Source organism: Orycteropus afer, unplaced genomic scaffold, assembly GCF_000298275.1.
Source record: "Orycteropus afer afer isolate SDZICR_OR568_19922 unplaced genomic scaffold, OryAfe1.0 scaffold00428, whole genome shotgun sequence".
NCBI lineage: Eukaryota > Metazoa > Chordata > Mammalia > Tubulidentata > Orycteropodidae > Orycteropus > Orycteropus afer.
This window is the reverse complement of record NW_006922015.1, coordinates 966,521-993,784: the sequence shown is the minus strand read 5'-3', so window position 1 is coordinate 993,784 and position 27,264 is coordinate 966,521. Positions and strand designations below refer to the sequence as shown.

The window sequence follows — 27,264 nt, the reverse complement described above, 5'->3', positions numbered from 1 at the left end:
GAGTGGCTGGTGGGCTTCAACCACCAGCCTTCTGGTTAGCAGTCAAATGCCTTAGGCACTATGCCACCAGAGCTCCCATTCCTTGGTTTTGTTGTTGTTGTTGTTGTTGTTATGTGCCATGGAGTCGGACCCAACTCATAGTGACCCCTCCTTAGGTTTCCGAGGCAGTATCACCACTGAAGTAGATCGCCCCATCTTCCTTCCAAGGAGTGGCTGTTGGGTTTGAACCGCCAGCCTTCTGGTTAGCAGTCAAGTACCTTAGTCCCCAGGACATTTTCCTATTTCAATTGCTTTTAAACCAGTATCTTTCATGCCACAATTAGGAAAAAAAAAAAAAAAATAGTGAGATGACATGTCATAGCTTAAGTGTAAAAAAGCTCAAGTACATAGTTAAATTTTATTAGTATGTGGAGCAAGTTTCCTAGCACGATTTTTATAAGAGGTCATTGTTGTTATTATGTGCTGTCAATTCAGACCCGACTCATAACGACCCCTCCTTGGGTTTCCTAGGCAGTATCACTACAGAAGTAGATTGCCCCATCTTCCTTCCAAGGACTGGCTGGTGGGTTTGAACTGCCAGCCTTCTGGTTAGCAGTCAAGTGCCTTAGGCACTATGCTACCAGAGCTCCTTATAAGAGGTCATGGTTTAACAGAATTGATTAAGATCATATAGATAGTAACTTCCCTCTGCCTCACTATTTGCCATTAAAAACCCCATGGAACACAATCCTACTCTGACATGAATGGAGTCACCATGAGTTGGAATTGTCTCTATTGCAACTGTTTTTAGTTTTTGTTTTTTAATAAAATGGTAATAGAGGGATATACTCTGCAGCGGTTTTCAAACACTGAGAAAGAGAAAGGTCACTTGGAAGATTGAATGGGACAGTAAGACTCTGCCTAAGAGATGAAAAGTCTGAAAAGTAAAGGTGAGAACTGATAGTAAAATGGGCCAAGCACACCTACCCCCAGGAGCCCTGGTGGCAGAATTAGTAAGCTCTCAGCTGTTTACTTAAAGGTTGGTGGTTAGAACCCACCCACCAGCTCCATGGGAGAGAAACCCATCAATCTGCTCCTGTAAAGATTATTGCCTAGAAAACCCTATTGGCAATTCTACTCTATCACATGGGGTCACTGGGTAGGAATCAATTCAATGGTACCCAACAACAAGATACCTACCCCGAGTCACAGAAGTGTTTTCCTGCAAACATTCTTGTGCTAGTCCCTGTGTGGTCTTCAAAGGAAAATGGCTAGGCAGGCAGAAGCTATGGCCAGACCAGTGATTTTCAAGAAGGTAGTATGTAAAAATATGAAGGCCTAATACAATCAAGGGAAGAAAAACTAATACCAATGAAGATGAGAAACACCTGAAGTGATGTTATAAGTGAATCACTGGCCACTCCTCAAGTCAAATAAATGCTTTGGAAGTCACTGGTCCAAATACATGCTATTTACTGTAGAAGTGAGTACCTCTTGTGGTCTGGTGTGCTCTCTTAGAAAAGGGAATAAGCAACAGTGGAGGAAAAGAAATTAGTTTTATAAACTGAAACCTGTGGGAAAAATTTCAGGGTACAAATGAAATCTTCCTACTTCATATATGTGTGATGAGTTATTTTCTCTTAACCCTCTTAGCATGACATTATGGCCAAAATATTCTGTATTCTCCATAATCTTGAGAGTACTAAGGAAGAGGAATATATCTCATGGTAATAATCATTGAGAATAATCACCAACTGGAATCACTAAAGACTATATGATGGATTCACACGAGAAGTATTAAATGATCTTGGGACGAAGATAGTTCATGCAGCTGTAATGAGTAAGCATTCAGAAAGGGGACACTTTAGAGCTACATTTTCAAGTTTCCTTAAGATTTTGCCAAGCAAGCTGAAATAAAGTGAGGAATAAATTGTAGCCCTAATTGACAATAGCACTAGGAGCCAGAGACTTAAAAGTAGAAACTTATAGGATTTGCTACAGAAAAAAACAAATACCCTGTTTGGACTGATGTTTGGGCATAAAGGTAGGCAAATTATGGAGACAAGGAGTATAAATTATAAATTATGTTAGAGCCATAAGATGGAGAAAGTTCAAATAAAATGGTACACAAAAAGACTTGGACATTATTGGATAGGCAATGATGAGTCATTGACAGTACTAAGCAGGGAAGTAATGTGGTCAGAGCCATGCTTGGAAAGACGAATCTGGCAACGATGGATGGGTGGATTTGGAAGGGGGCAAAGAAGGACAGGAAATGAATAAGAAGGCTGTTGTGATGTGTTTAATCACCACTTGACCTGTGACTCTTGGGTTCCTAAGGAATGTTCCCTAGAAAGAAAATGTACTCCCAAGCTAGTTGTCTGCTGAACATAATCCTTCATTAAATCTACAAAATTTATTTAATATCCAGCTCACTCTAGACCTGAAGTTCAGAGCTTTAGTGGATTTATTTGCCCAAGTGCCTAAAAAAAAATCTGTATAAGGAATTTTTTTTCCATGTTTTTGGAAAATTCTTTCCTATTTTCCCACTAGTTAAGATTAGTTTCCTTACTGCTCAGAATACTTGCATTGTATTTCTTTATGAAGTTTAAATAATTATTTCATTTAACCCTGGAGATGGACAAATGATCTTATTTATTTATTTTTTAACACTCTTTACTATCTTAGGACACTTGGTAGAGTGTTCGGGGACAGCTGCATTGTTGAAAAGAAGTTAAATCTTGGTCATGATCTTGGTTATAAATCAAAACTATAAGAACTAGAACTGTCAGAACAGTTTGGGTTTGAGCCATTTGACAGTTTTTATGGCCACATGTAATCTATATCACACAGCCTACTCTGTCTCTTCCACAAAGAACAGACCCAATTCCATCTTTTCTTTCCCTAAAGCAGGACAAATGTTCAGGTGATACACACTTGTAAGCCATACTGGGTTTTGAAATATTGAAGTATTTCCATATAGTTAGTTGCCATCTAGTCAGCTGCAACTGATGGGCATATTATGTTTATCAGAACAAAATGTTACCCAGGACTACTTCATCTTCTTGACTGCTGGTATGCTGGAGTCCATGAAATATTTCTGTAATGGTTAGTAAATAACCACAGTTCAGAGACCTCTGAATGTCACCCCCCTAGTCAACTCCCCCAAAGGACTCTCCATAGTTGAGCAACCAAAGGGTAGAGCTGGGCACCAGCTGGAGACCTAAGGGACCCTGCCTGGGTCTAACAGCCAGCATGTATACTCTGTACCCTTATTATTCACCTTATGGAATATTTTCAATTATTATACCCACCTAAAAGCAACTTTCTTTTCCCACGTAATTTCATTCCCTGCATCCAGCAACACTGTGGTTCACATTTTAAAATGTATGCTCTTTCTGGAATTTGGATGCAATATATTTCTGCCTCTCAATTTTGCTCTTCACTAGGTAGACTATTATCTCAGGCTTTTCCAGATGACACAAGTTATAGTGGTTGATTAAGCACTGAAGGCACATTCCTATAACTTGAAATCCAAAAGGAAAGAGAGGACTCCACTTCCCAGCTTCAACATGAAAGAAAAGAAAAATTCCCAGAGAAGAATTCAGATTGGCTCTATTTGGGTCACATGTCAACCCTTGGACTACAGCCATAAGGTTTTGTAACTGTCTTTACTTGAATCACATATCTATCCCTATGGTCAGGAGTGTAAAGTATAGTCCTTGGCAAGCCTTCAAAATCATACAGGCAGCCCCAAGGTTATGGTCATCCAATTTATATACAACCTGTACTTACATAATCAACCCCTGTAAAACCTAGTAAACATTGAGGTACATACAATGGTTGGTAATAACAAATAGGCACTACTTTGCGACATTATTACTATTAAAAGTCAAGAAAAAGTTTAGACACAGAAAGAAAGATTATTTGATGAATGGGAGGGGATGGGAAGACAAATTTACGAACTCAAGAGTAGGCCCATATCAATGGGGGTGGGAAGCGGGGAAACAAAATACACAGTAAGGAAGAGGGCCACACAGAAGGACAAATGGGAAAAGAAATCATTGGGAGCTGCACAGGGTAAAAGACAACAAAGGTAAGTACTATCACCCACACAAGTGTGTGATGATAGTAATAACAAGCACTGTCTACAAGGAGACACATAAGTAGTTGTGTGAGCTGAACAGATGTCGGAAGGCGAATGGGAGTACACCCACAAGTATATATAGAACATATATATATATAGGCTTGACAGAGTGTTATTTCTACATATGTATTTGTATGTGCTGTAAATATATCCAAGGATATTGTCGAGCATACAGGGAATAGTTCTGAAAACTTCTTAGTCATAACCAAACACCAAATGACTCACTGGGTTTGGGGACTTAGGACCACAGTCTCAGGGGACATCTAGGTCAACTGGCGTAACATAGTCCACAAAGACAGTGTTTTGCATCCGACGTTGGTGAATAGCAACTGGGGTCTTAAAAGTTTGGAAGCAGCCATCTAAGATGTAATTATTGGTCTTTCTTCATCCAGAGCAAAGAAGAGTGAAGAAAATCAAAGATTCTAGGAAACAATGATACAAAAGACTAATGGACCATGCAAACCATAGCCTCCACTACCTGGAGACCAGAAGTACATGGTGCCTGTCTACCACAATAGACCTCTCTGATCAGGATCAAAACAGAAAGTCCTGAACAGAGAGGGAGGAGAAAAAAAATCTGTAGAACAAAATTCAAAATTCAAAAAAAGACCAGAGTTACTACTTTGATAGAGACTAGTGTAACCCCCAAGACTATGACCCTTAGACACCCTTCAAGCCTGGATCTGAATCCACACTCGGGGATCAACTTTCAGCTAAACGATGGACAAGCATATAAAGTGAATAATAATAGCAGGGAGAAATATACTCCTCAGTACAATCAACCATATGAGACCAAAAGGGTAGTGTTTGCTCCAAAACAAAGCTCAGGAGGCAGGAAGGGGCAGGAATAGAAATGGAGAACCCAAGAAGGAAGAGGGAAGAGTGCTGTTTATTACAACAAATGTCACAAAACAAAATGTGTGTAAATTGTTGAATGGAAAACAAATTTGCTCTGTAATTTCACCCAAACAACATATTAAAAATTATTATTATTATTATTATTATTATTATTACTGTATTATTATGTTAGCCCTGGTGATACACTGGTTAAAGAGCTTGGATACTAACTGAAAGGTCAGTGGTTCGAAACCACCAGTGGCTCTATGGGAACAAGATGAAGCAGTCTGGTTCCGTAAGCAGCCTTGGAAACCCTATGGGGCACTTCTACTCTGTCCTACAGGGTCCCTATGAATTGGAATTGCTTGGCAGCAATGAGTTTAGTGTTTTTTTGATTTATTATTATGTTAAAGATATTTTAGTCGGGAAGTGTTTCTTTAGTGTTTTTTATCCACAGCAAGTTACACTATATACTTTATCTAAGATAATATTTCACCAACAGTTATTAGATATGAATAGTACCTAACTGCTCCAATTTACATACAAATTCAGTTTAAAGGCAGACCTAGGAATGAAACTCTTTCATAATCTAGGGACTGCCTATATTTGAGTTGAGTAGTTCCAAAATGAGTGTAAAGGGTAGGGGTGGGAGCAGGGCTGCTTGGACTATTAAAAGGGGCAAAGTGTACCAGGATGATTAAAACAGTGAATGTACATAACACTAGACTTTCCAAACATAGCTGAGAGAATGTTTATATTTTTGCTGACAAGATCACAGCACAGTACTTGCTGAACATCTGCTGGTTCCAAATTTCTATGCAGACTCAATACTAGATTTGTTTTGTTTGAGTGTCAGATTTATAATAAAAGCTTGGCACAAACATGATGATCAGAAGTTTCTATAAACTACCTTTTTATGTAAAATCTTATATATGAAGCTCTCCCCAGTAAAACTGAAACCCACCACCAATCCACTGCTCTCAATTCCAACTCATAGTGACCCTATAGGACAGAGTGGAACTGTCTCATAGTTTCCAAGGCCGTAAATATTTATGGAAGCAGACTGCCTCATCTTTCTCCCACAGAGTGGCTGGTGGGTTCGAATTGTTAACCACTATGCCACCAGAGCTCCTTAATAAAATTGAAGAGTTTGCTATTTCCTTTTTGGTTAAAGGAGAACCATATTGATATAATGCATTAAGTGCTTATTTATGGATTGTATGCCTCACTTCCATTTTTTTTCCTCTTTAGCAAGCCAGCTTATGTTGCTTAGTGTAGCACCTATTATTGCTGAGTATTGGTGCTCCACATCTGAATGACGTGTGAAGGATCTCCAAGGGTGTTGCTAGTATCATTCTTTGATTCTGATCCTTCAGCTTTAGGATGATAGGCACTATTATTACAAATTACAAAAAACGCATCTGTCCTAGAAAAATCTTTTTCCCCTTCTCTACTCACAGAGACTCATTGATAGTCATGTCTCTTTGTCTCAATTTCCCTGGGGCCACATAGGAAGTTTTCGATTTTAGCGCTTTCCATAGGATCTTCAAATATCTACAATTTACTCTTAATTCATTCTCCTATCTTTCACCTTTTCAGAACCTCACACAATTCTTGGACATAGTAGGTGCTTGTTGCTGTTGTTAGGTGCCTTTGAGTTCGGCTCCGACTCATAGTGACCCTATGTACAACAGAACAAAACACTGCCTGGTCCTGTGCCCGCCTCATGATCCCCGCTATACTTGAGCCCATCGTTGCAGCCACTGTGTCAATCCATCTTTTTGAGGGTCTTCCTCTTTTTCATTGACCTTCCACTTGACCAAGCATGATATCCTTCTCCAGGGAATGCTCCCTTCTAACAACATGACCCAAGTAGGTAGTTAGTAAATATCTATTAGTTTTGACTTTCTTCTTGTTTCTAGTGAACAATTAAATCTTACCATTTTCTTCATTTATAAAACATGAAGTGAGTGGGGGGGGGTGGAACCCAGGATACAGAAATAGAAATCATTACAATACAGCACAGGCATAATTTGGAGAAAAGCTGTTTCTGTATAAAATTAAAACCGAGTGTGCTCTGCAGCTCCTTTTGTAAGGAGACTCAACAAACTAGCAGAAACATCGGGGAGTAGTAATAATCCCCCCATTTGGATGTTAATCATCTTCCCTTTCTTTTACCACTTTCAATTTAATTAAGTAATATACACAGTTTGAATAGTGAGACTTTCATTCAGTCTCTATAATTACAATTTAAACGGATTTTCTAACAACTGCCCTTAAGACCATAAGATTATTTTTAAAGCCTTGTGGATTTTTTTTTTTTTTTTCCTTTTTTTCTGTTTACCTAATGGAGGAAATCCAAAATTATGGAAGAATGTGATTGGAATGCCAAGTAGAGAGAAAAATATTGAGTAAAAGAAAAGTTTTTTGATCAATCCTTCAAGCCTGTGCTGAGTGTGGCACACCATAAAAGCAGATGATGCGAGCCAAACTCCCTGCATAAAGAACCCCGAATCTGTGACGCAGCTAGGAGAGACTGCAAAGATTACTGGTTGGAGTACTCAAGGTTATGTGTCAACTTAGCTTGGCCTGGTTTGAGTGGCTGGGCAGCTGGATGTAGTTATTCCCCGTGATGAGACTGGTAATCAACTCCATGGTGGAGTCTACTGGAGCAGCTGAGTAGCTGCCTTAGGGATGTGGTCTGCTTCCAGTGCATAAGACAACACTTGGAGAAAGGTCTTGAGCCTTTTAGCATGCTTGGACCCTGCATGTACCCGAGTCTTCATTCAGCAGCCTGCTATGTTGCCTGCTGATCTTGGGATTGTTTCTGGACTTGAACTAGTGGCCTGTCATGTTGCTTGATAATATTGGGACTGTGCCATTTTCCTTGTTGACTTTGGGTTTGTCAGCCTCAGAAGCCAGCAGTGGCCTGAGTTAAGAGAAACCTCTAGCTTCAGTGGGCCAGGAATAAGAGGCAGAGCTGAAGCCCAAAGTTGGGGGGCTTTCACTCAGCCCCTAGAGCTGGCACTTTGAACTTGGACTTCTAGCCTCCTAAACTGTAAGAGAATAAACTCCTGTTTGTTAAAGCCATCCATTTGTGGTAGTTTCTGTTAGAGCAACACTAACTCCAAGCCCTTCATTTTACATTAGAGTTCAAACGAATTAAATGATTTGCTCAAACTAGTTGCAAAGTCAGAGCTATAATCCAGTTCTATTGATTATAGTTCATTATTCCTTTCTGTAGAAGATAATTTTGATGTGTTTGATTTTGGTTTTGCTGCTGTTCAGTAAATTGAGAGGAAATGCACACATTTGTAAACTGTTTATCATCAGTATAACAGAGAAACAATTTTATGCTTGCTGCATTGGAACCCTTTGTGCCCCACTCCTGCCACTACCCTTAGTCATAAAAATCTATTTAATTCATAAAATGGCTAGCTTATGATAGAATTTAACAACATGAAATTATAAATCTATGATGCAACCTTGGAGTTTTTGTTTTTGTTTTGAGGGGAAAGAGGGAGAATGGAAGAAAGGAAAAAGTCTTTATGGGACAATACTGTACAGCCACTGGGTGCATTTCAACTCTGTACTATCTACAAGGATACCTCCTCCCATTGCCCCATGTCTGCCCAGTCCTACTCACCCTGCTCAACACTTCAAACCTATCAGGCTACTTTCATTTTATGCTCCATTTAACCTTCCATGACCTTCACCCAAGTTTCACAGAGCTTGACAATAAAATGAAAATTCTGAGAAAACTGATGGAAGTGTATTTCATCCAAAAGCTCTCTTGGGCTACTCAGATTTGGATACCCACTGAGAAATAAGCCTTCTTGAGGTCCCCTCTATACACATGTGTCCAGGGCCAAGGAAATGAGATTTTGAAAAGCACAGTATTGATGGTGAAATCTGACTTCCTTGGTCTGGGACACCTAAGCGCCCAGGATCTGGGTTCTCATCGCCCCCTGTGCTCCCAGTGTGCCCAGACCCTCCAGCCAAACCCCTGGATTTGCCCCTCGCCTGAAGACTGGTCTCCTGAGACTTCGATTGCGTGCAGACTCTTCCCTCTGATCCACCTCATCCATCAGAGGGCTCTCTGCTCAGCACAGTCTCCCCTTGCCGGGCACCAAATGCCATTTGAATACTTATTTTTGTTTAAATGGATTGAACTGTGTCCAAAAAAATATATATGTGTTGTAAATCCTAGCTTCTATGCCTATGGTTAAACTCCCATCTGAAAATGGATTATCTTTGTTATGTTAATGAGACAGGATTAGTGTAGGGTGTGTACTGAGTCAATCTCTTTTGAGATATAAAAGAGATTAAATGAGAGGGCAGCAGCAGAGGTGGGGGAAGAGAGCTGCCAAGCCACATAAGGATTGCACAGGAGTAGAAACCCAAAGAGACAAGGAACTTCCACTGAGCTGATAGAGAAAGCAAGGCTTCCCCAAAAGTCAGCACCCTGAATTCAGACTTCCAGCTTCCTAAACTATGAGAAAATAAGTTGCTGTTTGCTAAAGCCATCCATTTGTGGTATTTCTGTTATAGCAGCTCTAGAGACCTAAGACAAATGGAAGCACACATTCATTATGCTTTGCCTGTCTATTTCTCCTATTAGAGTGTGAGTACTCTGACATATATAGGGCTGCCTTGAGTCAAAATGGATTCAATGACAAATGTTTTTTGTTTTTCTTTTCCTGGTATTTTTCAATTTGTGTGGCATTCATTAGTATTTCATGAAATCAATTCAGTGGGTTGCAACCAACAGTTTTTTTTTAAAAAAAAAAAAAACTAGAATAGAAAATATTAGTGTATTTCATGTAAAAAGGGTAAGTTTTTTTATTGTTGTTTTATCGGGTGTCATCAAGTTGATTCTGATTCATAGTGTGACCCCATGTGACAAAGGAGAACTGCCCCATTGGCTTTTCTTGGCTGTAATCTTTCCAGTAACATATTGTCAGGTCTTCTTCCTGAAGAGCCACTGGTGGGTTTGAACCTCCAACCACCTGGTTAATTGCTCAGGCTAGTTAACACCTGAGCAATTAACCATTGGCAGAACCAATTATTTCAGCTCTATGTCTCTATTATAAATGTATAAGTTTACAGGGCTTTGTTACAAGTTTGAAAGTCATTTCTGCAAATAATAGGGACCCACTGAAGAGTTTAAAGCCCACGATCCAACCTCTACATCCCACTACAGGTTTTGCCCCTCCTCTTTGAGCTCATTTCCTGCACATCCCATGCAAAGTGTCACCTCTGTATTTTGGCTCCAGACATTGTTCCATTTTTCTTCAAGTGTTCACCCAATGCTAAGCACTGGCTTTACATGCATCACTCAAGTAGTCCTCACAAAACCCCAATGATGTAAGTATTATTATTATCTTCATCTTACAAATACAGAAACCGAGCTTTGGGGACGCTCAGTCAGTTGTTCCAGAGGTGATTCTGGAATTTGCAGCCAGGCAACAATGCTCTAGAGCAGAATTTTAAGTGTTGTACTACATTTATATGCTCACTGTGTTATTATGAAATCACAGGCTCCTGTGTTAGTCCTCTATGTACTTCAAGCACCCTCACTAAAAGATCAATATTATATTTCTTTGTCCCTACCAAAGGCCAGGCAGGTAGTCCTTGGACCTTGCTGAAACCTTTAAATGCTGTAGAGTGTGCAAGTGCTGAGAAGTGCCATTGGATTTGTCAGTGAGGTTTATTGGTATCTTGGTGAAAACCATCTCAATGGAGTGGGCCTCTTTTTGTCTTGTTCTCCACTTTAATCCCTGAAAATATTAGGTGATCTATAAATATCTCTTTCATGGATAAACTGCAGTGGGTTGAGGAGTACACTGAGATAAGGAAATGGAGAGGATTTTTCATGAAGTTGGCTAATAAAGGGATTGAGGTGGTGGCAAAAGGGAGCTGCTGAAACAAAGAAGAGTTAATGGGCATGAAGGGGCAGCTATTGTTTTAATTTGCTTGCTTTTGGGAGAAACTGAAAGAGCAAGGTGTTTAATATGCTAAGAGAAAATAGTCAAGCCAGAGGGAGAAGTTGAAGTTACTCAGAAAGGGGATTTCTTGGAGGAGTCAAGAGAGGAAGTTTCCAGAGGTTCTTTCCCCATGATCAGCCCAGTGTTTCTCTTTCTCCTGAGCCTTACTCTTCAATTACAAAAGCAAGTACATACACTGCCTCTTGGAGATGTTACCTAAAATAATTCCCCCCTACTTCCTCCTTTTTATTATTTTTTTTAATTTTCTAAATTTAAACCAAACTCACTGCCATCCAGTGGATTCCAACTTATAAAAAACCCCACTGGGTTTCCCAGGTAGTAAATCTTTACAGAAATAGATTGCCCCATCTTCCTATCATGGAGAAGCTGGTGGGTTTGAACCATCAAACTTCTGATTAGCAGTCAAATGCCTTAGGTACTGTGCTACCAGGACTCATTTTTCCAAATCTGTTGTTGTTATTATGTGCAGTGGAGTCGGCCCAGACTCATAGTGACGACCCCTTCTTGGGTTTCTGAGGTGGTATCACTATGGAAGTAGATTGCCCAACCTTCCTTCCGAGGAGTGGCAGGTGGGTTCGAACTGCCAGCCCTCTGGTTAGCAGTCAAGTGCCTTAGGCACTATGCTGCTACCAGAGCTCAAAAGGGACCAGTCCCATAACTTAAAGGAAAGCTTTATCTCCATTGCAACAGGAAGACATGTTGATGAGTTCTGAACTTTTTCCATTTTAAATTTGGTGAGTTGGGATGGGGGACTCAATAGGAAACTCAGTGGAGGAAGGGGACTGAACTGGAAGCACAGAGCAAGAATTGTGTTTGGTGTTTTAGATTCAGGCTCCCTCCTGAATCCCCATAACATAGTGGTGGTGGGAAGGCTGGCACGATAGGAGGAGATGGAGCTGCCCGTTGTAATTGTAGCATAGGAAAACGTAGAAAGATGTGTCCCCTTTCCTTCCTTACTCTGGCCCTGAATCCTCTCCACTCCTTCACCACCCAGACCAGGGCTGGGGACAGGTAAGGTCAGACCCTGAGGATCTAGAACAGCAGGATGCAGGCATACTGGTCAGTGGCTAGGAGGAAAGGACTGGGACATCCCACAAGCGACAGCATGGGAGGACAGTGTTTTCCGAAAGCCACTCAGTCTCCAGAGAAATATCTGCTCTTGGGTAGATATTGCTGTGTAAGGGAAATTGCTAAATAGAGCAAAGACATTACCTTGATTGAGGATATTAGCAAAGTAGGCTGAAAAATAGTTATTGTGAAACAATTCCTATCCTCCTTGCCTACTGTTTATAAACCCATACATTAGCCTCTGAGAGTTTTTTTTTTTTTTTCAAAAAAAACTAAGAAGCTGTTCTTACCTTTCAGTTGTAAAGACACCCTAGACATAATAACAAGGCCAGCTGGCATACAAAGCTTGTGGTTTTATGCAAGTAATAACTACTACAGTTGTTCAGAGACAAGAAAGCTATTTGATGACCACTCAGATCTGGGGTAAAGAAATCCAATTAATAATACTGACTTTTTGTATAGTACTGGTATATTTCAGGAAGCATGCTATGAAGCAGCCCCAGGCATTGATATGAGAGGAGTTTGCTTCCAGGAGGTTTCTTCTGAATTGCATTAATACCATAGCTAGCCTGCTGGCAGGCACCTTCTGGAAAAGGAATAGATATGGGGGTCTCTTCTTATAATCTATTGAATTACCCAAATAATTTCACTATATACATCTTGTTTGACAATCTTATTCTGAATTGAAAGTTGTTGTGACACCATAAGGAGTCCCCGGATGAGTCCCTGGATGGTACAAATGCTTAATGGGCTTAGCTGCTGGCAATTGGAGGTTCAAGGCCACCCAAAGGCACTGCAGAAGAAAGTCCTGGTGCACTACCTCTAAAAAGTCACTCCTCAAAACCTGCAACTGAACCCACCCCTGGAATCACCTTTCAGCCAAACAATAGCCAGGCCTATTAAGTGAACAATAACACCTATCAGGACATACTCCTCAGTATAATCAACCAAGTGAGACCAAAAGGGGAAAAAGAAAAGAAAGACCAAAAGAGGGGAAAGGAGGGAAAATGGGAATGGGGAACCCAGGGAGGAAGTGGGAAAAGTGTTGGTATCTTGAGGGGATTGCAACTAATGTCAAGAAATAAAACGTCTATAAATTGTGGAATGGAAAACTAATTTACTCCGTAAACTTTCAACCAAACCACAATTTTAAAAAAAAAGCCCTATGGAGTGCTATTCTATTCTGATACACTTGGGGTCTTCATGAGTCAGAACCAAACAACTCGATGGCAACTTAAAAAAAAAAAAAGGTGGTGTTATATAAACAAAGCCAATTTTCTACAAAATTTCTACAAAAGAGGTCCCTTTGGAAATTACAGACATTGTGTCTAACTTCAAGTTCACTTGGGTTTGAAGGATGAGACAGGCTTTCACTCCTGGAAAAACAAATGGAAAGATGTGACGAGCAGGTACTGCCTTATGAGTTAACACATAAATACCAGAACACCATAATTTTTCTGCATCACTTAGTATCATGATCAGTGAAACCACTTTAAATTAAGAGTAATATCTGTTTACTATTACATAATAGGAAAAAAAAAAAAAAACTCTAGTGGAAAACCCCTAGAAGCTGGCCAATCTCTTTAATCACATCTGGCAATTTTCTACTCTGAAGGGACTACTTCTGGATATCTTTTTTTTTTTTCCCCCTCAGATGAAGAATTAATAAAACTAGGGCAAACTAGATTTAGCAAAGAATTTGGCTTAATATTTTGAGTACACTCTGGTCAGTAAGATTATCTGTACGTCACTCTGATATTTAGAGAGATAGTTGCTTGTAAAGTGTGGTATGGTTTGGAAAGCTGCTTCTATAAACCCCACGTGAGGGGATTCTTGATTTGTTCTGGATAGGGAGGATGTCTCACCCCAGTGTATGTTTGTTTACAATGCTACCCATGTACTGTGGTGTAGCTCTGAATAAAACCATGGCCCAGGTGGCCAAGGAGCCAGTCCTGCGACTTGTATCCGGGTATTCATTTCTCTCACACACAGCTGCTACAGCTTTCTGCGTGCCATTGTGACTGGTCTCTGAGGGGCTCCCAGAGTTGCTCATAGTCAGCTACTCCCTCCAGCAAAGCAATTCACCGCCTGAAGGAACACAATAGGCCAGTTGTAGCTTGAAATTCCTCAGGGGCAAAGGGAGGGTTTCTCCACTCAGCAGTTTTGGAGGGCATCTTGCCTGAATCCAAGGCCAGAGGGAGAGCCAGATGCATTCACTCACAGCCCAGCCACTCTCACAGGATAAAGTAAACATCATAAACCATGTAATTAATCAGGCTTACAAAAAACACTTGTGAGGCTACTAAGTGAGAGAAATGTGTGGAGGAGTAACATGTTGAAGGCAGTGTGAGGACTAAGTCAAATGAGATAAAGCATTTCAAGACAGAGCGTGCAATAAATATCAGCAACCAGAGTCACATTACCCAATACACAAGGTAAGCACAGCCTTACTTGTGCCCACTTACTAATCTGTAGTGAACAATTTCACATTTTTCCATCACATCAAAGATTCCGCTCCTAGGAAGGGCTGGCAACTGTGTCTCTCCCAACCGCACAGCACTTTCCTACAGAATCAAAGCCTCTTCCAATTTACAATCCCTGATAGGGATGGAGTACTCAGTAAACAAGATAAGCACAGGCTTACTTATGCTTACTAACTAATCTGTAGTAAATAGCTTCCTATGTGTGGTAAAAATGTTCACTGCAGATCAGTAAGTAAACACAAGTAAGCACATGCTTACTTAGCTTATTGGGTAATCCACCCCATCTGCAGAGTTCCTGTTAAAAAAGTGTTGTTAGATGCTATCGGGCCCCTGACTCAGCCCCCAACTCAGACAACCTCATGCACAATGAAACAAAAAGCTGCCCAGTCCTGAGGGCATGATGGGTTGTCCCCACGAAGAGTCTGGAAGCTCTGCTAAGACCTAGTAGCGCTCACACTTCCGTTGACAGCTGGGTGCTGACGGTGCGTGAGGTGCATTGGCTGGGAATCATACCCAAGTCTCCTGCGTGGAAGGCATGAATTCGACCACTGACCCACCATTGCCCTCCCTTACAAAATGTGTCACCACTTTGGTAAGTAGCATCTTTCTCTCCGACACTTTTGGAAAAAATAAACTATTTGTAAATTTCCCTTGCCACAACTCTGTATAAAAGGGGAATATTGTATTCCCATTATCCGTAAGACACATCATGGGTTAATTTGTGGAAGGTTATTTGGGGTTATGGACTTTTCTAGTGAAATACTACCCCCACCCCCAACTCACCCTCAGTGGCATGAGTTAAGGCTATTTAGTCACAAAACACATATCCTCTCATAGAACACTTGAGTAAATCATATATTTCAGTAAGTTTAGGTGAAATATAATATATACTGATAATCAAAGCCCAAGAAATATAAGCTTAACACCTAGATACATACCATACTTCACAAATACAGTCCTGTAAATCATTTTTTCACCCTGGAAGACTGCAGTAGAAGATGACTCTTTGTTTCCCAACTTTCTATTTGCAGCCTGGATTTTTCCGTGAAATCCAGACTCAGGGACCCAGCTGCCTATTTGCTGAGTTCCTTCCAGGTCTTTAGCCATAACTCTGCCCACAGTTCCAGAATGAAAAATGAAAAAATGAAAAGCCACTTTTAGGTGAAGACTTCCTTCCTCATACTATTTAAAATTGAACTGACTCTTAATCCTGACCACCCTTCTCTGCTTTATTTCTCTTCTTATTTATTTTGTTTACTGTCTTCCTGAGTCATAACTCAGGCTCCATGAGAGCAGGTTTTTTAGGATGTCTTGTTAACTGCTACATTCCAAATGCCTTGGTTATATACAACACACAGTATGTCTCCAATAATGAAAGCTGAAAGAATGAATGAATGAAAGTTAAAATGTTGAAAACTATTCGATTTCTTTTAAAAAAGAAGATATCGAAGCATTTTATTTCTATCATATTTGAAGTTTTAATCCTTTAAAGTTAATTATGCATTTTATAGTGTTGTTTTGGCCTGAAACAATAAAGGTGTGATCTAAACATCTTTGAACTTAATAGAAAAACTTATGGGTCAAATGGTGATCCTTGAAGATGTGGGGTAGAGTTAACTAGAGTTTGTTAGCCAGCATTGTTTCTTTGTTTTTATTTTTTAATTTAAAATATTTTGAACAAGCATGTGCCTCCAGTTCACCACAGTCCCCAGCGCTTCCTATTTTTATACCCTGCTCATCATGCTTCTCACATTTCCTTTCCTGGCCAGCCTTTGAAGGCATTTGAGTTTGCCAGGTAACACTCTAGTAGAAACTGGTTCAGTGTTTTGTTCAATCGGTGTAGTTTTGCACACATAATTTACTGTGTGACTTTGGTCAAATTACTAACCTCTTTGAGTCTCTTCTGACTCTTAAATTCTATTAAAAATATTCATTGACTGTGTTTGAACTTATGACAGACTGTGTTCAAGGTCATCTGAATTTTTGGGGGAATTCTTAGCTGGATAGCAAATGAAAGACAATTCCTTGTGTCATTCTTCTAATATCCAATAGACCATTGATTATATAGATGTTTACAAACAGAAAGGATAGAATAATTAGTTTATAGATCATTTGTATATCTTCAGGTCACTACTCCTTTGACATAACTAGTTTACTTTTTTATAACCAAATGAAAGGTTAAACTCAGTAACGTGGGCATTCTTTTTATAATAAACTTAAAAGTAAGATGATATTGCATGAGATTTAGTCTATAAATGTTGTTGTTGTTGTTCTGTGCCATGGAGTCAGACCCGACTCATAGCAACCCCTCCTTGGGTTTCTGAGGCAGTATCACTACGAAAGTGGATTGCCCAACCTTCCTTCCAAGAAATGGCTGGTGGATTTCAATATATCAAGATTTGTAATAGGTCAGGCCAAATAATTATGAATTCGTTTGACAGTAAATCTGTTTAAAATCCTGTTTGTAGTAATCCCAGGGTTAAATCTACTTGGCAAAAGAGACATATTGAAAATAAGCCAGGATAAAAAGATTGTTTTAAAATACACGGTTGGAAACTAAGCAGGAACTATTTATTAGCAACCTTCAAGCTCTGAAACCTCTGAATAAGAATAATAAAAAACATTTTCCATCTCTAATGAAATCTAATACATTTTCAATCACCAAATGTGATCAAAAACACATTTGGTATGACATCAGGATGAGAGATTCTACATCATCTCAAACTTTTAGGTTTTATGTACACTTTCATTAAAGAATCAGGTAAAAACTTTTGAATACACTTGCAGTGGTGGTCATGTTTGTGGTGTCAGCTTGGCTGGGCCTGGTTCAGTGGCTGGGCAGTTGAATGTAGTTATTCCTCATGGTGAGATAGGTAGTTAACCCCGTGGTTGAATCTATTGGAGCAGCTGAGTAGCTGCTTTGGGTATGTGGTCTGCTTCCCACATTTAAGAAGCAGCTTTGGGAATGGTCTCTAGCTTATGGCATGCTCAGACCCTGCATGTAGCCGTGTCGTTGTTCAGCAGCCTGCCATGCTCTGCTGATCTTGGGACTTTCATTGGATTTGAATTAATGGCCAGCCATGTGGTTTGGTGATATCGGGACTGTGCCTGTTTACTTGTCAACCTTGGGTTTGTCAGTCTCATCAGCCAGCAGCTGTCTGAGTGAAGAAAATCCTCTAGTTCCAGTGGGCCAGGAGCAGGAGGCAGAGCTGAACCCCAAAGTTGAGGAGCTTTCACCCAGTTCCTAGAGCCTGGCACTTTGAACTTGGACTTCTAGACTCCCAAACTGTAAGAGAATAAACTCTTGTTTGTTAAGGCCATCCCATTTGTGGTATATTTCTTGTCAGAGTGGTACTAGGTAACCAGCGCTTACTAACATGTTTATGGGACCCTATAATGGAGAAATTATTGATGAAAAACCCCTAAATCTTGACATTAGGAAAATAAACTTGAAAAGCTATTTTTAACAGGCCACATATAAAGAAAAAGCTATTTTTTAAAAGGACCACATAAAAATAAAGCAGATAAAGCAATTAAAAGCATACATGTAACCAAAGAAAGAAATGTGGTGACTTTCAATTGCTTATTATAAATTTTTAAAAAATTATTCTTAAAAAAAATTAAAAGAAAAAACATTGTAAAAATGGAATGCAATCTTTTCTATTTTGCCTGTTACTGTCTTGCTTTGCGTATAGAAAACCTATGGAGCATTTCTCCTCTGACACATATGTGGCCCCATGAGTCAGAAGTGACTCACTGACAACTTTCTTTCTTCTCTCCTAAATCACTTCAGCACCAGGAGTTCTGAAGGATTGAAATATGGCAACTAATAACAACAATATATGTATTTTTACATTTGTAATTATAGTGATTGAGCAGTTCTGTGTTTTTCATATAATTATGTTCCAAACATTTTTCATCTTGTCACAGAGTTATCCTAATGCCTGTTTTTAATGATGGTATAATATTCTATCAAGTGATATAACAAATTACTTAAATATTCATTTGCTATTGCAATTTTAGTTTATTCTGAATGTATTTTTAAACACCTAATTATAGTATTACCAACTAAAATTCAGCAGTGTGATTTTATTTCTTCATCCTTTTGGTATATGCTAATTTTACAATTGCTTAACTTTAAAACTCCTCAGGAGTTTTAAAAAGCATGGAAGTGGGATATTAAATTAAACTAAATTTCAAGCATTTGGTAACTATAAATCCTGTAGCATTCTGTCACTGTTAGAAATTGCAGGTTGTAAATCTCTATTTCATTTCTGTGTCTCTGTTTCTTACCTGTAAGAGGGAATAATAATAGTAACTATCCTGTAAGACTGTTCTGAGGATTAAGCAAGTTGATACATGTGAAAAACTTTCTTTTTTGGTCCTTACACATTAAAAGTGCTATATAAATATTGTTATTGTTGTTGTTGTTTTTAAGTACCATCAAGTCACATCCAACTAATAGCCACCCTGTGTACAAAAGAATGAAACACTGCCCAGTCCTAGATCATCCACACAATTTTTGCTATGCTTGAGCCCATTGTTGCAACCACTGTGTCAATCCATCTCATTGGTCTTCCCCTTTTTTTTGCTGACCATGTACTTTATCAAGTATGGTATCTTTCTCCAGGGAATCGTCCTTTCTGACAGCATGACCAAAGTAAGTGAGACAAAATCTAGCTGTTCTTGTCTATAAGGAGCATTCTGGATACACTTCTTCCAGAACAGATTTGTTCATTCTTCTGGCAGTCCATGGTATCAACTCTTCAAAGGCATCAAAGACATCAACTCTTCTTTGTTCTTCTTTGTTCATTGTCCAGCTTTCATGCGTGTATGAGGCAATTGAAAATACCATGACTTGAGTTAGGCATATCTTAGTCTTCAAAGTGATATCTTTGTTTCTTAACACTTTAAAGAGGTCTTTTGCAGAAGATTTGCCCAGTGCAATACAATGTCTGATTTCTTGACTGCTGCTTCCATGGGTGTTGATTGTGGATCCAAGTAAAATGAAATCCCAACAACTTCAATCTTTTCTCCACTTGTTGTGATGTTGCTTATTGGTCCAGTGGTAAGGACTTTTGTTTTCTTCATGTTGAGGTGTAATCCATACTGAAGACTGTAGTCTTTGATCTTCATCAGGAAGTGCTTCAAGTCATCTCCACTTTCAGCAACCAAGGTTGTGTCATCTGCCTATTGCAGGTTGTTAACGAGTCTTCCCCCAATCCTGATGCCTCATTCTTCTTCATGTAGGTCAGCATACTGATTGAGTTGTTGTTGTTCTTATGTGCCTTCGAGTCAGCAAACCCCTCCTTGGGTTGCTGAGGCAGTGTCACTACGGAAGTAGATTGCTCAACCTTCCTTCCGAGGAGTGGCTGGTGGGTTTGAACCGCCAGCCTTCTGATTAGCAGTCAAGTGCCTTAGGCACTATGCTACCAGAGCAAGTATAGTGAAAGGATACAACCCTGATGTACAGTCTTCCTGATTTTAAACCATGGACTATGTCATTGGTCTGTTGACAAATGACAGACTTTTATTTATGTACATGAGCACAATTAAGTGTTCTGGAGTTCCCATTCTTTGCAATAACATCTATAATTTGTTATGATCCATGCAGTCAAATGCCCTCACATGGTCAATAAAACACAAGTAAACATGGTAAACATCTCTCTGGTATTCTTTACTTGCAGCCAAGATCCATGTGACATCTGCAATGATATCTCTCATTCCATGTTCTCTTCTGAATCCAGCTTGCATTTCTGGCAGTTCCTTGTCAATATACTACTGTAATCATTTTAAATTATCTTCAGCAAAATTTTACTTGTATGTGATATTAATGATATTGTTTGGTAATTTCCACATTCTGTGGATCACCTTTCATTGGAATGGGCACAAACATGGGTCTCTTAGAGTTGGTTGGCCAGGTAGCTGTCTTCCAAATTTCTTGGCATAAACCAATAAGTGCCTGCAGTGCTGCATCCATTTGTTGACACATGTCAGTGGGTGTTCTGTCAATTCCTGGAGGCTTGTCTTCACCAATTCCCTCAGTACAGCTTCAACTTCTTCCTTCAATACCATTGGTTCTTGATCATATGCCATCTTCCCAAATAGATGAACATTGACCAATTCTTTTTGGTACAGCAACTCTGTGTATTCCTTCCATCTTCTTTTGATGCTTCCTGCATCATTCAATATTTTGCCAGTAGACTCCTTCAATATTGCAACTCGAGGCTTGAAATTTTTCTTTAGTTATTTCAGCTTGAGAAATGCTGAGTGCGTTCTTCCCTTTTGGTTTTCTAACTCCAAGGTTTTGCACAGTTCATTATAATACTTTACTTTGTGTTCTTGAGCTGCCCTTTGAAATCTTCTGTTCAGCTTTTTTATCTTGTCATTTCTTCCCTTTGCTTTAGCTACTCTCTATTCAAAGGAAGTTTCAGAAACTCTTCTGACATCCATTTTGGTATTTTCTTCCTTTCTAGTCCTTTTAATAACCTTTTACTTTCTTCATGTATGTTGTTCTTGATGTCATTCTACTACTCATCTGATCTTCAGTCATTGGTGTTCAATGTGTCAAGTCTGTTCTTTAGATGGTCTCTAAATTCAGGTGGGATATAATCAAAGTTGTATTTTGGCTCTCATGGACTTTTTAAAAATTTTCTTCAACTTGAATTTGCACATGAGCGATTTATGGTTGTTTTGATGAAGGTATTGAGCTTCCACATTTCACCTTTCCACAGATGTAGTTGATTTGATTCCTGTGTATTCTATTTGACAAGGTCCAGGTGTATCGTCACCATTTATGTTGTTGGAATAAAGGTATTTGCAATGAATAAGTAATTAAACAACAACAACAAAAACAAAAAAAAAACTCAGTCATTGAGTTGAATCCAACTCATAGCAACCCTTCCTTGGGTTTCCAAGGCAGTATCTCTACAGAAATAGATTGCTCAGTCTTCCTTCTGATGAGTAGCTGGTGGGTTTGAACTGCCAGCCTTCTGGTTAGCAGTCAAATGCACTAGGCACTACTCTACCAGAGTTCCTGGATAAGTCATTGGTCTTGCAAAATTCTGTCATGCATTCTCCAGTGTCATTTGTGTCACCAAGGCCATATTTTCCAACTACTGATGCTTCTTTGTTTCCAGCTTTCACATTCTAATCACCAGTAATCATCAATGCATCTTGATTGCATGTTTGGTCAATTTCAGACTGCAGAAGTTGGTAAAAATCTTCAATTTCTTCAGCTTTACCTTTAGTCATTGGTGTAAATTTGAGTAATAGCAATATTAACCAGTCTTCCTTTTAGGCATATGGATATTATCCTACCACTGACAGCATTGTACTTCAGCATAGATCTTGAAGCATCCTTTTTGGCAATGAATGCAAAGCCATTCCTATTAAATGTGTCATTCCTGGCATACTAGCTCATATTATTGTCTTATTCAAAATGGCCAATACCAGTCCACTTGGGTTCACTAATGCCTAGGATATTGATTTTAAGCATTCCATTTCATTTTTCACAACTTCCAACTTTCTTACTTCATACTTAATGCATTTCATATTCTAATTATTAATGAATGTTTTCAGCTGTTTCTTCCCATTTTGAGTCATGCCCCATCAGTAAATGAAGGTCCCGAAAGTTTTATTCCATCCATGTCAGTAAGGTCAATTCTACTTTGAGAAGGCAGCTTTTCTGCAGTCATATTTTGAGTGTCTTCAAATGAAGAGCTCATCTTCCAGCACTATATCAGACAGTGTTTCATGGCTATACATAAATATTAGTTCTTTTATATTAGAATAGCTTTCTATTTTTTTTTTCTATAAGTTGCAGGAAATCTACATGCAAGAAAGACAGGTGATGAGTTTTAGAAACGTGGAAACAAACTTGAGATGATTTCTTAGCCTGAAGCAACTTCTGTTATAATCAAGTATTTGCAGTAGTGAAATATGTGTTAATTCACTTAGCAACAGTTAGATCCTAGGTTGTGGGGTTAGTATTCTCTCTAATTAGAATAACTAGCAATCTACCTTAGAAATTTATAAATTATCATCTTGTCAGCATATTCATAATAATAAGAGTTGGAGTGAAATAGCCGCCATCTATTGAATGACAACCATGTGCCAGGGAAGAACTTAGACATTTAAAAACATTGTAAGATCTTCACAACAAATCTAGGAGGAAATATTATTATCCCAATCTAACAGATGAGAAGATAGACTCAGTGAGATTAAATAACTAACTTAAAAACATATATTTGATCAGCTTTGACGAGCTATGACCAATTCAAATCGTGTTAAGACATGAATAATAAAGAAGTTGTAAGACTGAGTTGTTTACTAAGTCTCCATCTGGGAGGTGTGGAATCACCTTGCAAGAGACACTTTGGCCTTTGTTCTCCATTCTTTCATACCAGGCCAACACCTGAGGCTAATAAATGGGGTGGGGCAACACCAAGAGGAACCACCTGGAAGGCTATACTGATTGAGCCTCATGGTGCATAATGTAATCTATCATGGTCACATGTTGAGGGTGATAAAAGACTTGAGCCCTAAGGCTCATATGAGCTTCCTGGTTGGTAATCATGCAGAGGAGAATGTAGAACCTCCCTCTTTGCACTATGACCCTTCCCAGACCTCACCTTTGTGTTGCATTGTTTATGTCATTTTTGGTTGTAATGAAATTATAGCTGTAAGTATGGAATGCTTTCTGATATTCTGCGTGTCGTTCCAGCAAATTAATGAACCCACCAGGATAGTGAGAGCCAGCAGAGGCTGGTGACTGCCTATTAGGCAGTCTGAAAGAAGGTGTCTTTTACTGTGTGAGCTCAGGCCTAGCTGCAAGTGGCTAGAATACAAGAAGGGATCCATGGGCAGCTAATCTGAAAAATGGTGCCCATCTAATTTGTAAGCTCTGACCCAGCTCTGGAAGGCTAGGGTCACAGAAAGAGTACTATATGAGTGGCTAGTGATAATGATGAAGAAATGGGAAAGTAAGGACTAGATCTATTTCCACACATTGGGGATTGGATTCATGCCACTCTTTATCATGCAGTTAGCAACAAAGTTGGGATTTCCCCACCATGCCCTTAGTTAATGCACTATCCCACTAAATTTCCCACCAAAGCCCCAATAAACAACAAGGAAGACCAGATACATTTTTTTTTCCTTTTGCATATTTTAGGTACGACGATGGATCAAGAACCCAATGGTCAGTGTGGACAAGCATCAAAGTCCCAGTCTGAAGTACACTGGCCCCTCTGTGGTACACATCCCTCCTGGGGAGCCGGATTTTGAGCCTTCCATGTGTCAGACGTGCCTGGGAGACCATTCTTTCCAAAGGGGAGTCCTCCATCATGAGAAGGAGTCATGTTCATGGGAAACCCAATCTGGGAGTGAAGTAAGTTCTTTTCTGCTCTGGGTCCCTTCTCCTGGAAGGATTCTAGGCCTTTATTTTTCTGATCTGCCTCCCATAAACAAAAACCCAATCCCATTGTCATCAAGTTGATTCTGACTCATGACAAGCCCATGTGTTATAGGGTAGAACTATGTTCTATGGGTTTTCTTGTCTGTGATCATTACAGAAGCAGTTCACCAGGATTTTCTTCTGCAGCACTGCTGGTTGGATTTAAACCCCCAACTTTTAATTTACTAAAGGATCACAAACTGTTTGCACCACCCAGGGAATACCATACATCCCATAGTGCTAAAAAGACTTTATTAAGCAGGTTTACAAAGCTCCTGAGGAATACAAAGAACTGTGCTTTGTTAGTCCCATTGTACTAACTTATACTACTCCAAGACTGCTGTAGCAATATGTTCTTCAACTAGAAGTTCTTCATAAATTGTTTGGTCAGAGGTTGAACTATTGTATGACATAGGAGATGGACCATAACAGTGATCTATCAAGGTTTGTAGCCCAACTGAAATATGTAGCTAAGTGTGATTTGATCCTTTACTATGTCTACCTTTCACTACTTTCCCCAATATGTATAGGCTTATATTTTTGCTCTCGGAAGGAAGGTTGGGCAATCTACTTCTGTAGTGATGTTGTTGTTGTTGTTATGTGCCATCAAGTCAGGCCCAGCTCATAGCGACCCCTCCTTGGGTTTCTGAAGTGATATCACTACGGAAGTAGATTGCCCAACCTTCCTTCCGAGGAGTGACTAGTGGATATGAACCGCCAGCCTTCTGGTTAGCAGTCAAGTGCCTTAGACACTATGCTACCAGAGCACACCTCGGAAATCCAGGGAGGGATTGCTGAGTTGGGTTCGACTCAATGGCACACAACCACCACCACCACCACCCCCATATTTTTGCTATGACTTATTTTTCTCTGCTAGTCCAAAAAGGGTATTTATTTATTTATATTCTTAATCTAAGAAATCCAGCTAATTGGCCTGTCTTGCAGTCTCTGAGATTTGAAAAATTTAAGATTAAACTTAATCAGCTAAAAACATACCAAACCCATTGCCATTGAGTTGATTCTGACTCATAGACACCCTGTAGGACAGAGTAGAACTACCCCATAGGGCTTCCAAGACTGTAATCTTTTACCAAAGCAGACTGCTACATCTTTCTCCCATGGAGCAGGTGGCTTCAAACTGCTGACTTTCATTAACAGCCAAGATCTTCAACCAATGTCCTGCTAGGGTTCCTCATTAAATTAATTAGGCTCATAGTTATTTAGACTTTTTAAACCATTAGATAAATTGTTTATGTCTCTTTCATTACCATCTTATTGACATAAAAATACAACATTAAGAAGACCAAACCAAGAAACCCAAACATATTGCCATTGAACCAATTCTAACTCATAGCTATCCTACAGGACAGCATAGAACTGCTCCATAGGACTTCCAAGGCTGTAAGGATTTACATCAGTAGACTACCATGCAGGAGTTCTGGTGGTGTAGGGCCTAAGGCATTGACTGCTAACCACAAGGCTGGCTGTTCAAACCCATCAGTTTCTCCTTGGAAGGAAGGTTGGACAATCTACTTCCATAGTGTTACCACCTCGGAAACCCAAGGAGGGGTCACTATGAGTTGGATCCAACTCAATGGCAGTGAGGTTTTTGGTTAAGAAGACAGAAGGATATCTTGGTTTTTTTTAGAAGAAGACAGAACTTATTACTTCAAAGTACCATTGAATTCAAGTGATCTTCTAATATATTATTTCAAGTCAAATCAGTACATCTTAAGAAGATAAATGTTAATAATCTTTAAAAAAGAAAAAACAGGTAAGCATTTTCTAGAGATAAAGGAAATCATTTTACTTGCTACAAGAAACCATTTAAATCTGAGTTCCTTGTAACCTTCAGATATCATGTGATGTCTCTGAATCTGTTTCCTCATGGAAAAATAATACCTGCCCTGCCTAATTTCTAGTTATTGGAAAGATCAAATGAGATAACATATACAGAACATTTCCCAATCTATAAAGTGCCAAAAACCAAACCAAAAAAAAAAAAAAAAAAACTCACTGCCATCGAGTCGGATCTGACTCATAGCAACCCCTCCTTGAGTTTCCAAGGCAGTATCACCACAGAAGTAGATTGCCCAATCTTCCTTCCAAGGAGTGGCTAGTGGGTTTGAACCACCAGCCTTCTAGTTAGCAGTCAAGTGCTTTAGGCACTACACCACCAGAGCTCCCATAAAGTGCCACAGAAATATAATTTTTTATTACTTATGTTTGCTAATTTACATATGTGGTAAGCCTGTCAATCTGTTAATACAATATTAGACTTTCATGACTGGGTTAGCATTTTGTTGATGTATAAACATTTGTCATGGTGCATTTGTTCTTTAACCAGGTAATATGTCACCTCTAGGTTGGTCATAAAAGGCAATAAATAGATTTTAAATGTAAGCATTGGCAGAGTTTTCCTATAAAGGGCCAGATAGCAAGTATTTTAGATTTTGCACACCCTATAAACTCTGTCACTTCTATTTACTCTGCCCTTGTAGGAAAAAAGAGTCCTGATGGAATAATGGTTAAGTGCTCAGCTGTTGACCAAAAGATTAGCAGTTCAAACTCACTCAATGGCTCTGTAAGAGAAAGACATGGTGAGCTACTTCCATAAAGATTGCAACCTAGGAAACCCTATTGAACAATCACAATCAGTTCCACGGTATCCAAAAAGAACAATTTGTAGGAAAAGCAGGTATAGACAATATGTAAATGAATTAACAGGGCTGTGTTTTGATAAAGCTTTGTCTACAAAAATATGTGACTGGTTTGCAGGCAGGACGTAGTTTGCAGACTCTTAAACTCCTAAAGAGTCTAAAAGAGTTTTCCAACTCCTCAGAGCCTAAAAACCTACTCATGATTTAGAGGCAGAGAGAGAGCTCTACATATCTTAGATTGTTCTTAGATGCCGTGGAGTCAATTCCAACTCATGGTGACCCCATGTACAGAGAACAGATGCCTACTAACTGTACTTAAGGGCTCACTATATGTTCCATTTTCTAGGTGTTAGGGATAGACTAATAAATAAATGGAATTCTACACAAGAGGAAACAATGAACTGGAAGGAATTTCAAGCAATATTGTGATTTATTTACCCTTTTATTGTTCTCCAATTTACAATGGATTGCCTGGTTCTCAAGGATTCTTGATGGCACAATGGTTAAATACTCAGCCACTAACTAAAAGTTTGTTGATTTGAACCCACCTGGTCACTCTACAGGAGAAAAGCCCTGGCCATCTGCTCCCATAAATACTAAAGCATAGCAAACCCTATAGGGCACT

General features: G+C 39.3%; 1 protein-coding gene across 1 annotated transcript in view; it reads left to right on the top strand.

The window, feature by feature from the left end:
• Window positions 1–27,264, top strand: part of SGK1 (serum/glucocorticoid regulated kinase 1) — a 168,914-nt gene that overhangs the window by 48,537 nt on the left and 93,113 nt on the right. Inside the window, exon 2 of the mRNA XM_007954033.2 lies at window positions 23,698–23,913. Coding sequence (XP_007952224.1) covers window positions 23,698–23,913 — 216 coding nt within the window. The remainder of the gene's footprint in view (window positions 1–23,697; window positions 23,914–27,264) is intronic.